This window comes from Colobus angolensis, unplaced genomic scaffold (assembly GCF_000951035.1).
Source record: "Colobus angolensis palliatus isolate OR3802 unplaced genomic scaffold, Cang.pa_1.0 Scaffold2, whole genome shotgun sequence".
NCBI lineage: Eukaryota > Metazoa > Chordata > Mammalia > Primates > Cercopithecidae > Colobus > Colobus angolensis.
This window is the reverse complement of record NW_012115154.1, coordinates 12,255,895-12,269,038: the sequence shown is the minus strand read 5'-3', so window position 1 is coordinate 12,269,038 and position 13,144 is coordinate 12,255,895. Positions and strand designations below refer to the sequence as shown.

At 38.2% G+C, this 13,144-nt stretch overlaps 1 protein-coding gene across 1 annotated transcript; it reads right to left on the bottom strand.

The window, feature by feature from the left end:
- Window positions 1-5,988: 5,988 nt before the first annotated feature.
- LOC105511265 (olfactory receptor 2F1) lies at window positions 5,989-6,942 on the bottom strand. The gene has a single exon (XM_011941399.1). The coding sequence runs from the start codon at window positions 6,940-6,942 to the stop codon at window positions 5,989-5,991; it is 954 nt and encodes a 317-aa protein (XP_011796789.1).
- Between the last annotated feature and the right edge of the window lie 6,202 nt (window positions 6,943-13,144).

Genomic DNA, 13,144 nt, shown 5'->3' with positions numbered 1-13,144 from the left:
TTTCCAGCAGACTTAGACCAGAAGAAGTGTTTTTGTTTGTTTGTTTGTTCATTTGTTTGTTTGAGATGGAGTCTTGCTCCATCTCCCAGGCTAGAGTGCAGTGGTGCGATCTCGGCTCACTGCCAGCTCCACCTCCTGGGTTCACGCCATTCTCCTGCCTCAGCTTCCCAAGTAGCTGGGACTACCGGCATCCGCCACCACACCCAGCTAATTTTTTGTATTTTTAGTAGAGACAGGGTTTCACCATGTTAGCCAGGATGGTCTCGATCTCCTGACCTCGTGATCTGCCCACCTCAGCCTCCCAAAGTGCTGGGATTACAGGTGTGAGCCACCGCGCCTGGCCCCAGAAGAATTGTTAATAAAAATTCTTCAGGAATAGAATACCAGACAGAAAATTGGATCTATACAAGAAAAGAAAAAGGAAAGAAAAGAAAAGAATAGAATAGAAAAGAAAAGAGAAGAAAAGAAAAGAAAGAGAAAAAGAAAAAGAAAAGACAAGACAAGAAAGTAAAAGAAAAGAAAAGGAAGGTAGGTCATCCTGGAAATAGTAAGATGTAAGGTTAACATAAAATTCACTTTTAAATATTTAACAGACTACAGGATAATTGACCTAATTAAACTAAAGAGCTTCTGCACAGCAAAAGCTGAAACAGCATAGCAATTATTTGTATTCATAGTTTATGTTAATGTAAAATCTTTGAAAATAAAAGTATAAAAATGAGGAGTAGCAAATAGTAGCACACTAAGGTTCCTGTATGAATATGGAATATCCTGTGAATACACCATTGTACATGATAAAAAGGGCCTTGCAGATGCATTTAAATGAAGGATTTTTAAATTGGGATATTGTCCTGGACAATGTGGGTGGCCCCAGTGTAATCACAAGTTTCTTGTAAAGAACAAGATAAGAGGATCAGGGTCAGAAGAAAGATATGTGATGACAGAGGATCATTTATCTGTCATCATAAGGAGGACAGAATGGAGTGGAGGATCAGAGACACCAAGAGGTTTGCTGTGCTGTTGGTCTTGTGGAAGGAGGAGCCACGAGCCAAGGAGTGGAAGTCAGCTCAAAAAGCAAGAAAGCAAGAAATGGAATCTTCCGCAGAGACCCCAGGGAGAAATGCAGCTCTGGCAACAGCTTGATTTTGCCCTAGTAGAACCCATATCAGACTCTGACCTTTGTAATGTTAAGATAATAATTTTGTAATGTTTTGAGTCACAAAGTTTGTGGGACTTTGTAAAATAAAGTGAAACTTGTGGAATTCCTGCTTTTACAGCAGGAATAAGAAACTAAAATAGGCTCATGTTCACCAAATATGGGGCAGTTTGAACATCAATAAAGACAATAATTGCCATGGATTAAGACACATCGAATAAATGTACATCAGTGAGTTCACAATTACAATGAAAAAAACCTCGCCTCATTTGTTGTATTGAAAAGTGGCAAAGAGGAAAAATTAAAAAATTTATTCTGCCTTTCTCATACCAACTGTACCTCAGGAGGATGAAATAGTGATGAGGTGGAAGTTTGTCTCTGTAAACGTATTTTAGATTATAAAGAGAAAAGGATGATAGACTCTCACCATGTTGCAACCCCTAATAAATTAATAGAGCTAGGTCAGTCCTTCTCTATCAGGGGCAATATTGGCATTGCCTAGTGGGAAGGGAGTACTAGGGTCATCTAGTAGGTAGAGGTTAGGAATGTCGCTAAGTATCCTGCCAAGGACAAAATAGCCCCCATAACAAATAATTATTCAGCCCAAAATGTCAATAGATATTTGGCACTTTTGAAAAATCCTGACCTGTGCGACATAATAACTGTAACAATCTCCAGAAAAAAAAAGAAACATTGTGTTTCTTGCTGCAAACATTGTGTGCTTCTTGCTAGAAGGACATGTGACCATCTGTGAAATACTACTGTCAGAAAAATAAATAAATAAATCTGATGAAACCTCTGGATTAAACAGGAGATACAGAAATAAAATAACAAGTAAAATTACACTATAGGGATGTCATCAAAAAATCTAGACTGTATGAGAAGTCCAACAGGAACAAATGATGCAGTTTTATTTACAAAATAATTCCAACAGTAAAAAAGCAGAATTTATAGGTTACTAAATTACCATAAATTTATTAATTGATAGAGTAGAAGAATTCTCAGAGGCATAGTAGACAATTGGAATATATGGGTCTCATTCAGATTCTTATTTGAACAAACTGTAATTTTTATATGTATTAGATTTTTAAGGAAAAACTTCAGTGGTGTTTTTATGGTATTAACTAATGAAAAACTTTTTTTTCAAATACTTTTCAGTGCCTTTTTAAATTTTTTCTATTTAATGGCTAAATAAACAATAAAGTTTAGAAGAGCATCTTATTTTGTATTCCTGTATCAAGATAATGTTCATGCCTTCTATCGGGAATGCCTTTCACAAGCAGCTGTGAATTAGAAGTGTGTGCAGTCATAAGGTGATCCAACTAATTTAATTTATGAACACTTAAGTTACTGAGAAAGTGTAGCCTTGAAATTAAAAAGTCTATCAAATAAAAAAGATAAAAATTGAAATGTAATAGATGGAATATATGATGGTTCATACTGACCATCAACTTGATTGGATTGAAGGTTACAAAGTATTGTTCCTGGGTGTGTCTGTGAAGATGCTGCCAAAGGAGATTAACATTTGAGTCAGTGGACTGGGAGAGGCAGCTCCACCCTCAGTCTGGGTGGGCACCATCTAATCAGCTGCCAGCATGGCCAGGATAAAAGCAGGAAGAGGAACATGGATGGACTAGATTGCCTGAATCTTCTGGCCTCCATCTTTCTCCTGTGCTGGATGCATCCTGACCTTAAACATCAGACTCCACTCCAATTTCTTCAGCTTTTGGACTCTTGGACCTACAACAGTGATTGGCAAGGGGCTCTCAGGCCTTCGGCCACAGCCTGAAGGCTGCACTGTTGGCTTCCCTATTTTTGAGGTTTTGGAACTCCAACTGGCTTCCTTGCTCCTCAGCCTACAGAAGGCCAATTGTGGGACTTTACCTTTTGATCATGTGAGTCAATACTCCTTAATAAACTTCTTTTCATATATTCGTCTATCCTATTAGTCTTGTCTCTCTAAAGAACCCTGATGAATACAGAATATGAGACTATAGTAGTCTATTTCCAAATACCTAAGGCCCACTCTCAGCATTTCTGCTTCCTGAGAGATCAAGACTTGGATACCCCTTCCAGGAAGAATCCCAACATGCTTAGGAGGGGTTTGAAGGCAAAGGATTGTGTGATGGTTGATGGAGAGATGTCACAAACACTGTGACCACATGACCGCTTACAGAAATGAAGATATAGCATCTTCATGTATTTTCCTCCTTGAGGTATTATGTATGTATTTGTATTTTTGATTACTTTCTCCTTATCTCTTTCCCATACCATTTTATATAGGGCATGTTCATGATGGTGAATTTTCCAGTTTACTACACAATTTACAGAATGTTCAGACAGTATCCTCACATTTTAAAAGAGGAATGAGATTCAGATGACATTTCCAATCTGGGAGATGAAATGTTTTAGCTGACATCGCTTTTAAATGACACTACTTTACTTGTCTCCTTCCCATTGCATCTAACTTAATTCAGACATCTCTAATGTCTCAAGAGTATTACTGAAGCAGACCCAGCAGGCAGGCTGGTCGTCTTGCCTCTAATCCTTTTTTCCACTATCTCATTTGCCAGAGTGATAGTTTTTAAATGTGATTTTTTTTCAATCTATACTCCTTCTAAAAATTCTCCACTGACTATTGTTTTCTATCAGAATAAAATTAAAAGATACTTAGACATTTGACACCTTCCAGGATCTGACCATGTCTAACCCGCCTGCTTTATCCTTACTACTCCCTCACTCTTCTCTGCTCTGAAATTGAACTTCCAGCATTTTTTGGACTTTCATTCTTGCTCACATCTCTACAACTTTGTACAGGTTGTTTCTTGTTTGGGTTTCTTATCTTCTAGATAACTTGTTCTTACATTTCTGGTCTCAACCCAAAGATCCTTTTATAGGAAGACTACTGCAATCATTTCCAGCAGGTTTCCCTTCACTGTAACACTTACCACAATGCGTTATCATTGTTTCATCATCTGTCTTCCCTACTACGCGAAATTATCCTTGTCAGGATGGTATCATATTGACTATTGTGTCCAACAACCATTTGTTGACACTGACACAGAATAGATACTCCACTGATAATACTTGAAATAAAAATTTAATTTGCCAGCATTGTCATCTTTTAGGATGACTGCCTATCTTGCAAAATTTAAGATTGCATTAATATTAATATAAAATTCAGATATCAAATGGGCTTTGAGTTGTATTTCTTCAACACTGTAGGAAAGCTTAGATTCTATGATGATGTGTTGACAAATGTAAGAAATGCAGATCAACTGACTTAAAGAAAATGCAAAAGGAAGAAAGGACTTTGACACCTTCAAAGGAGTAGAGAGACCAGCTATGATCGTATTCTTTCTTTGCTTTCCCCTTTTTCAATTATGTCTTCTCCTTCTTTTATATCAGTTATGCTTCTTTTCAAAGGGAAGTCCACTGTCAGACAAGCCCAGGTTACAAGATTTACGAAAGTTCACCTATGGCTCTGTTGTGTGTGTGAGGGCGGGAAAAACAGAGGGGGCAAGAGAAGTTCTCAGTGTGGAGACTTGAGGGTAACATTTGCCCAGCTAACTGATCTTTGATGTTCGAAAATTCGTATTAAATTATCTTACCCTTCACTGACTTTGGCTGAAGAGTTTGTCCTTAGATTAACTATGTCTTTGACCTTATATACAGTATCTCATAATTTGTGTGCTTTTTGTGTGTTTCTGAAGATTCAGAGAGGGCCAGGTGTGGTGGCTCACACTCGTAATCCCAGCACTTTGGGAAGCCGAGGCAGGTGGATCACCCAAGGTCAGGAGTTCGAGACCAGCCTGACCAACATGGAGAAACCCCATCTCTACTAAAAATATAAAAAATTAGCCAGGCATGGTGGCACATGCTGGTAATCCCAGCTACTTGGGAGGCTGAGGCAGGAGAATCACTTGAACCCAGGAGGCGGAGGTTGCAGTGAGCCGAGATTGCGCCATTGCACTCCAGCCTGGGCAACAAGAGTGAAACTCTGTCTCAAAAATAAAAAATAAAAAACAAAAAAAGTTTCAGAGAAAGAGCTTATGAATTTTTCAGACATTAATCATTTTTAATATTTTAAATGACATACCTATATATGCAGTAAAATTCTTCTCAAACTGTTTGGATACTGTCAAGGAGTGCTTGAAGCTTGACTTTTCTTGGTCAATAATAGTCTTTAGTACAAACAACCATTGATTATAACCCTATAAAGGTAAAACAAGACCTTGAGTTGATATTTTTTCACTGAATTACCTCCGGCACTCAGGAAAAGACGTTATGTTCACCTTTTGTAGGTACTGCACAAAAACATTTTAGTCAGCCTTGACAATAACACTTTTCTCAGAATGTTGACTCACACGATTACTGCATATGATGACCTATGCTACAAATTATTTAAAGTGAGTCTTCAAATGTAAAAATGCGTTTTGTTTTCAACGAAAGCACCATAACCTTTTATAAAATGTGGATGTGTAAGTACCAGTGGTCTAAGGTAACATCCATGAATAGGTTTATGATTACAAACGATGTGACAAATCAAAACAGTAAGTAGTAATTTTTTTTTAATGATTGTCAGGCTGTAAGAGTGGAGGTGGAAGAAGTGTGGGAAGTTTTATAACAGCAGTATCTAACTCCACTGTTCATGAACATAACCCCACATCCCACACCCCATCCAACTCAACCACTCAGCCTCCTACATAACACCCACAGTTCATGTTATGTCATCTCCTTCCTGGTTGCCAGGACAATATAGTTTACACCTGTCAGATCTGAGTTGGATGAACACTGAGGTAAAGTTGGTTTCTCTAAGTCATGCTCGTGAGTCAAGTTGCCAGCTTTGATGTTAACCCAGAGAATTTCCATGATAGTTTCTGCCAAGCCCCCTTCACCTCTTTATTCCTTAGGCTATAAATCATGGGGTTCAGCATTGGTGTCAAAATGGCATAAAAGAGAGAGAACAACTTCTCCTGAAGGACAGAGAGACTGGAGTGGGGCTGGATGTAAGTGAAAATGGCCAGGCCATAGCACAGCGCAACCACCGTGAGGTGAGAGGCACACGTGTGGAAGGCTTTCTTTCTTCCCTCTGTAGACTGGATCTTTACAATGGTGGAGATGATCCGGATGTAGGACAAAAGAACCAGGCAGAAGGGTGTCATCAGAAGAACAATGCTAGACACCATGATGGCGACCTCATTGGAAGAAGTGTCCACACAAGCCATCCTGACCACAGCTAGGAGTTCACAGGATATATGATCAATAAACTTGTTAGTGCACATGGGCAGCTGAAAAGTGATAGCAGTCTGCACGAGAGAGTTGATGGAGCCACTGAACCAGGATGTGATGGCCAACCTAGCACACAGCGCTCCATGCATGATGGCCGAGTATTGCAGGGGGTCACACACAGCCACATAGCGGTCATAGGCCATCACTGCCAGGAGAACAAACTCGATCCCACCCAAGGCCAGGGAGAAAAATAACTGGGCTGCACAGCTCTGCAATGGGATGGCTTTATGTTCTGCAAGAAAATGCGCCAGCAGCTGAGGGACTATGCTTGTGGCATAGGAGACATCGACAAGGGAGAGGTTGGTGAGAAAGAAATACATGGGAGTGTGGAGTCGGCTGTCCAGTCTGATCAGAAGGACAATGAGACAGTTCCCCAGCATGGTCACCATGTACATGACCAAGAACAGGACAAAGAGGGAGACCTGAGTGTTCCAGTCACTGGACAGGCCAAGGAGAATAAATTCACTCACCCAAGTCTGGTTATTTGTTCCCATTAAAATATTTAAGGATTATTAACCTGTGAAGGGAGTCAGAAAAAAACAGAAGTTGTTGACTAACCATAAGAATAACTTGTTTGAATGCATTCTGTACATGCCAGCCAGCCCTAGGGCAGGTACTTCAGGTCATTTATTGGCCAAAATGACAGTCTTGACCCAACATGCATTACATTTACTTTGCATCAGAACGACAAACTATGGCCTTTACAAGACACAATTTGATGTCAGGGAAGCCAGTTAAATCCTAGAAATGATGCATTGCAACATTAGAATTCTACATCTTTACAAACTTACTTCAGATTCCAGGGCAAGGAGAGGATTGCAAATGGCAACCAGCAGGTAAAAATGATAAGCCATGAAGAATATGGTTGGAAAGTTAACAAATTACCTTAAGTATGTCAACTAGACTCATCTTGATGGAATGTGTAAATGTACTACAAAAGTAAATAATGTATTGCAACACTAGAAATTCTGAATCTTTACCAACTTACTTCAGATTCCAGGGCAAGGAGAGAATTTCAAATGACAACCAGCAGGTAAAATGATAAGCAATAAAGAAGAATGTGGTTGGAAAGTTAAAGAATTACCTTGAACATGTCAACCAGACTCATTTTGATGAAATGTGTAAATCTACTACAAAAGGAAAGATTTGGAAGAAGCAAGGCCTGGAGGAAAAATCTGGAACCGGAAACCCATGTTTAAACCTGATTTTATTAGGCAGATTCATGATGTTGGTTTATTGATAAACATTATATATGCAAGAGGACATTATTACATAACTCACGAGTACATGTAGCATCAAATGTAGATAACATATGGGGAAAGGACTTTTTGAATTGTTACTGGTAGTACAACTGTAGAATCATGTGTTTTAGCAGTAACATGATGTCTGTGTCGGGATAGGTAAGCCAACAAACATGATTTTCCCTGCATCCTCTCCACAAATTCAGATACAAATAAAATTGGAGACCACCTGTAACATACCTGAGAGTATACGAATGGCTTAGATGCTTTGAGGATCCTGCGGCCCACTGGTCTTTTGGGTAGCCTTTGACCTCTTTGTGGGATAGGATTGTAATTGTACCTTGGTCTCTTTTTTTTTTTGCTTCTTTCAACTTGCTCCTGTTGCTATGGCCGTGAAAGAAAACAAATATGGATATGAATGCTAAGACTTTTTAGATACGAGGGAGGAAGAGAAAGCAGATGTCTAAGGACCCTTCTTCATTGTTCAAGACAGAGAGGAAGGAGGGGGGAGGGATTGCATTGGGGAGTTATACCTGATATAAATGATGAATTGATGGGTGCTGACGAGTTGATGGGTGCAGCACACCAACATGGCACAAGTATACATATGTAACAAACCTGCACGTTATGCACATGTACCCTAGAACTTAAAGTATAAAAAATAAAAATAAAAATAAAAATAAAAAAAGACAGAGAGGAAGATATGAATTCACTTGAATGTACATTGGAATGGAGATTCCCTTCTCCTTACTTTTGCTCAGCAAGTGCTTTGTCAGTAAAACTAATGTTATAGCATCAATTTTGAACCTTAAACAAAAACAAGCTACATGGTAAAAAAAAAAAAAAAAATTAGAACCAATTCCTTCTTATTCCATGTCTGCCTCTTCACGAGCTTTCCTTTTATTGCAGTGTCCACAATAAGGGAAAGTAGGAAAGAAAGGAGGCAGGAGGCATTGAGGGCAGAAATAGGTCTGGACAGACTAGGGTCTCTTACCTACAAGGGAAAGACTGTCAATGCTTCAACTCTCTTACGTGATAAAGGATTAAGCAAAACATGTAGTTCCAGAAATGCTCATCCCTTTCATAGCTGACATTCACATCCATTTTTTCTAGACTCTCCCTAATGTCCTCCTCAAGACCTTCCTTCTCCTCCAACATTTCCTCTTTACTGCTCTGTCCTGATGCTCCCAGGAGCATCTAAATAATAATGAGCCGGAGAATACATTTTCTAAAATAATAATGAGCCTGAGAATACATTTGATTGCCTCAAAGAGACATTCAAATTTAAATTCTAAAACCTCAAAAACATTTCACTAAAAGAAAACCTGTCAACTATTATTGACTAGATTCCAGATTTGCATCTGAACTAGACATTTTTCCATTAACTTGGCAAACACCTATAAAGTGCCATCATTGTTAGATGATGGATTTTTAGGGTGAATATTACCCTTAATTTTCATGGAGAGCTGACATATCAGTGAGGGAAAAGACACAGTGGTCTTCACTGTATTTGCTCCTCTGCCGCACTGGAGACCCGGCAAGCCCGTGACTCACTGTGCTCCTCTCAGTCACCCAACATGTCTCTCCACTAAGTCCTTGTCACATTACAAATGACTGACAGTGACTCATCTCAGAGAAAGTGTGAACTTCAGAGTCTAACAGCTCCTGTGTTGGATCCACATCTGTTCTGTTTTCTGAGACTCGGAGCAAGATACTTAGCGTCTCAGAGCCTCACATTCTTCATGTGTGAAATGTGCCTAATATTGGCCAGCTGAAGGGTCCCGGGTGAAATTAAAGGCGTTGAAGGCCTAGGTTCCTACAGGAGTGCTGGAACAGGCAGGTGTCCATTATTTACTGATGATCCTTAGTCTTGATTTCATGCTCTCTCATTCAGAATCTTCTTCATCCATTTACTCTCCCTCTCTACCATCCTCAGGTTTCTCTTGCTCCTGAGTATCTCCTTCGCCCTCATTATAAAAGAAAATATACAGGCATCTCAACTTAGGAAGCTTTACTGTGTATATAGCATTCTAAATCCCCCTTCATTTCACATCTCTAATGATTGGAATCCATTGTCTGGATTTATTTCCTAATATTTATTCCTGAGCCTGTAAACATTTCTGCCCTCACTAATCTATAGAATTTGAAAACTTAAAGATTACTGATAACCTGCCATCATCAATTCCAGAGATTTTTTTAATCGTATTTTCATTTTTTACTTAGCTTTTTTTTGTTTGTTTTTTTTGTTTTTGTTTTTGTTTTTGAGGCGGAGTCTCGCTCTGTCGCCCGGACTGGAGTGCAGTGGCCGGATCTCAGCTCACTGCAAGCTCTGCCTTCCGGGTTTCCGCCATTCTCCTGCCTCAGCCTCCGGAGTAGCTGGGACTACAGGCGCCCGCCACCTCGCCCGGCTAGTTTTTGTATTTTTAGTAGAGACGGGGTTTCACCGTGTTAGCCAGGATGGTCTCGATCTCCTGACCTCGTGATCCACCCGTCTCGGCCTCCGAAAGTGCTGGGATTACAGGCTTGAGCCACCGCGCCCGGCCTTACTTAGCTTTTAATAATGTTACCTGTTTCTTCCTTCAAACTCTCAACTCTGTCATGGACTTCTGTCCTGATTTTCCTCCAATCGAATTTGCTTTCTTAACCTTCCTCATTCCCCTGCTCTGCTCTATGAGCATTTGCTAAGGTTCTGTGCTCAGAACTTGTACTCAACTTCTACAGTTTTTCTTGGAAGTCTTTTTACTTCTAGTTATAATAATTACTATCAACTCTATATGGCTCACCCTCAATTTTACATTTAGCTTCTGGATTTCCCTTCAAATCTCCAAATGCATTCCAGAAAAGCTGAATGAATGTTTCTTAAATATCTCACCGATGCCTGTACTCCTCTATCCACAAATGAAATTCCATCCTGAATTCGTTTTTACTATCAGCAGAATTAGATTTCTCCTAGTATCTCAACGAATCATCTTTTATTTTTCCCTCTTCTTCAGTATGCCACAGAATACATTCTCTTCCTTTATTTTATTATATATCTCCCCTATCTTCTCCTTACTCTCAGCCACACTTACCCTTTCCCTCTTTATTCCCATCTTCTAGAGTGCCAGAGCTTCCTTGTAAATTTCCCTAATGTAACTTCCATTCACTCCAAAAATCCTACACACTACCTCCAAGTTAATTATATAAAATACAAATTTTTATGTCATTTTAAGCACAAAAAGATCTATAATGTCTAAGTGCTTAAAGATTTAAGTTTATCCTGGGCAGAATACTTTTCATCTAATCCATAATCTGCTCTTCTTCTATGACTAACTTTTATTAACTATAGCATTTATTATCATGTCCTGTGTTTTCCAACAAAGTCTTTTATTAAATAGGCTGCTGATACTTAGATATCTTTCACTGATATATTAGCTAATTTTTATTAACCCATCAAGTTTGCTGTGTTTTTCCATGGCCATTGTGGGTTTCAAAATAATTAATACTCAAAAATATATCTTGTTTCTAACGTTTTTGGATTGATGTTAGATAAAGAAAATGTAAGTATCATCTGCACTTGGAAAACCAATTGAAAGAGGAACCACGTACGAACCAGATGATTTTAACGCACCTTCAGTTAAAACCATATGCATTTTATTCTGGCTCACCTTTCAGCTAAATATAACTGGCTTTCTATTCTTATATCATGAGGAACGGACCAGGTGCCAGGTAACATGCTTCATATCCAACCACTCCTATAGGAAGCCAAAGCTTGATCCTTACTGCTCTAATTTGTGGAATCTGTATTTCCCCTACACAAGTGACATTCATTGAAGTCAATTAACTACGGAAAAAACGTGAGAATATTTCTTCAATTTGTCTGTGCAAACTCAACTACCAAAACCTCTTAATACAAGCATGCAGCCAAGTTACAAAACCAGTACTGGACAATGAACACAGCTAATAGTCCTATGTAGCTCTTCGTGGTATACAAGTGTGACTTGTGTGCTCTTCACAGTACTTGTCCAACACCAACAACATTACCTTTTTGCCAGGCATCTAATGTTCCTTTAGTAAGCAACAAAATTATATTTTACATTCTTAGAGTTATATCATCTTTATACTCAATAAACATCAAATCAATTTTTTTTCTATATATGTTTTGGGCTTTCTTTTGATTGTTGAAAATAACCAATTCATGCTGCCTGCTCAGAACACAGTACTGAAGAATGGCATACCCTGTGGTTCACCTCCATAAACAGGATCACAATGGAAAAAGGAATTCCTATTGCCTGTGTTTTATGAAATGGGGTGAATGTAGGATAATCACTGTGACCATAAGAAATAGAAAACAATGTGTGATATAGTAGAGAGGTGCTATTCAAATATTCTGTGAATGATTATCTTTCTTAAAGCCCTGTCTTTAATGCCTGAAATGTATTACATTTATGTTGAACATTGTCCTTTTTTACGAAATGTTCAAAAATGCAATAATGCTAAATGAAACTTTTATAATATAAAAGTACCTAAACATTATCAACTGGTATAACAGCTTACACTGATCCTTTACAATACATCACATAACAGTAAAAACTGGGATTTTAGATGTAAATAACCTGAAAATTACAGAAAAAAATCAGGGAAGAGGTATGAATAGCAAAGATAAAAATTTTCTAGTTAAAATATTACCTTTATTGGAATGGCTAAGTTGAGCTAATTAATATGTACATCACATCACATACATGTTATTTTTGTAACAAGAATTCTTAAAATATATACACTAAATATATACAATTTTTATTTGTCAAACAAATATATAAAAGAAAACAAAATTACTTTTGTTGGACCCAGGTAAAAGATCCTCCAGGTGGCTTCTCTGTTTATCCAGTAGTTACTAGTTACAGCAAATATCAGGACTGAAATGTTCTTCTATCTACGACAAAGAAAGACCAAAAAAGTAAGTGTTTAGATTCCTCACACAGTTCATTTTACATAATAAAAAAACCCTGATTTAACAGTTAAATTTCAATCAGTCATGATCTTTCTTTAGTAAAGCAAATCTATTCATTGATTCCATGGAATCTGTTTTCTTTTTTGGAAAAATTAAATCTAAATTGCAACAAATTAAATGTTCTTTTTCAACCTATCCTATCTCGGCAAATTCACCCATTACTCTTTTTCTTACTGTTTCAATCAACTACTATCTTATAATATCTGTGACAAAAAATATATATCACCTGAAGAAGATGAAGAGTGAAAACTTTACAGAACCAAGCTAGCAGATGTTCAAACCTGGACTAGCCTTTATCTGGATGGAGTAGATAAAATTGGGCTATAGATGTTCCTGCCTTCCTTTCTCTGAATTTATATTCTAACTCCTCATCTACGAGACAAAAAGCTCCATGTCAGTCACTGTAGCTCTCTATATGCAGGTCTGCCTTCCAGAAGATGTGGACCCTGTTCTAAAATTGCCTTT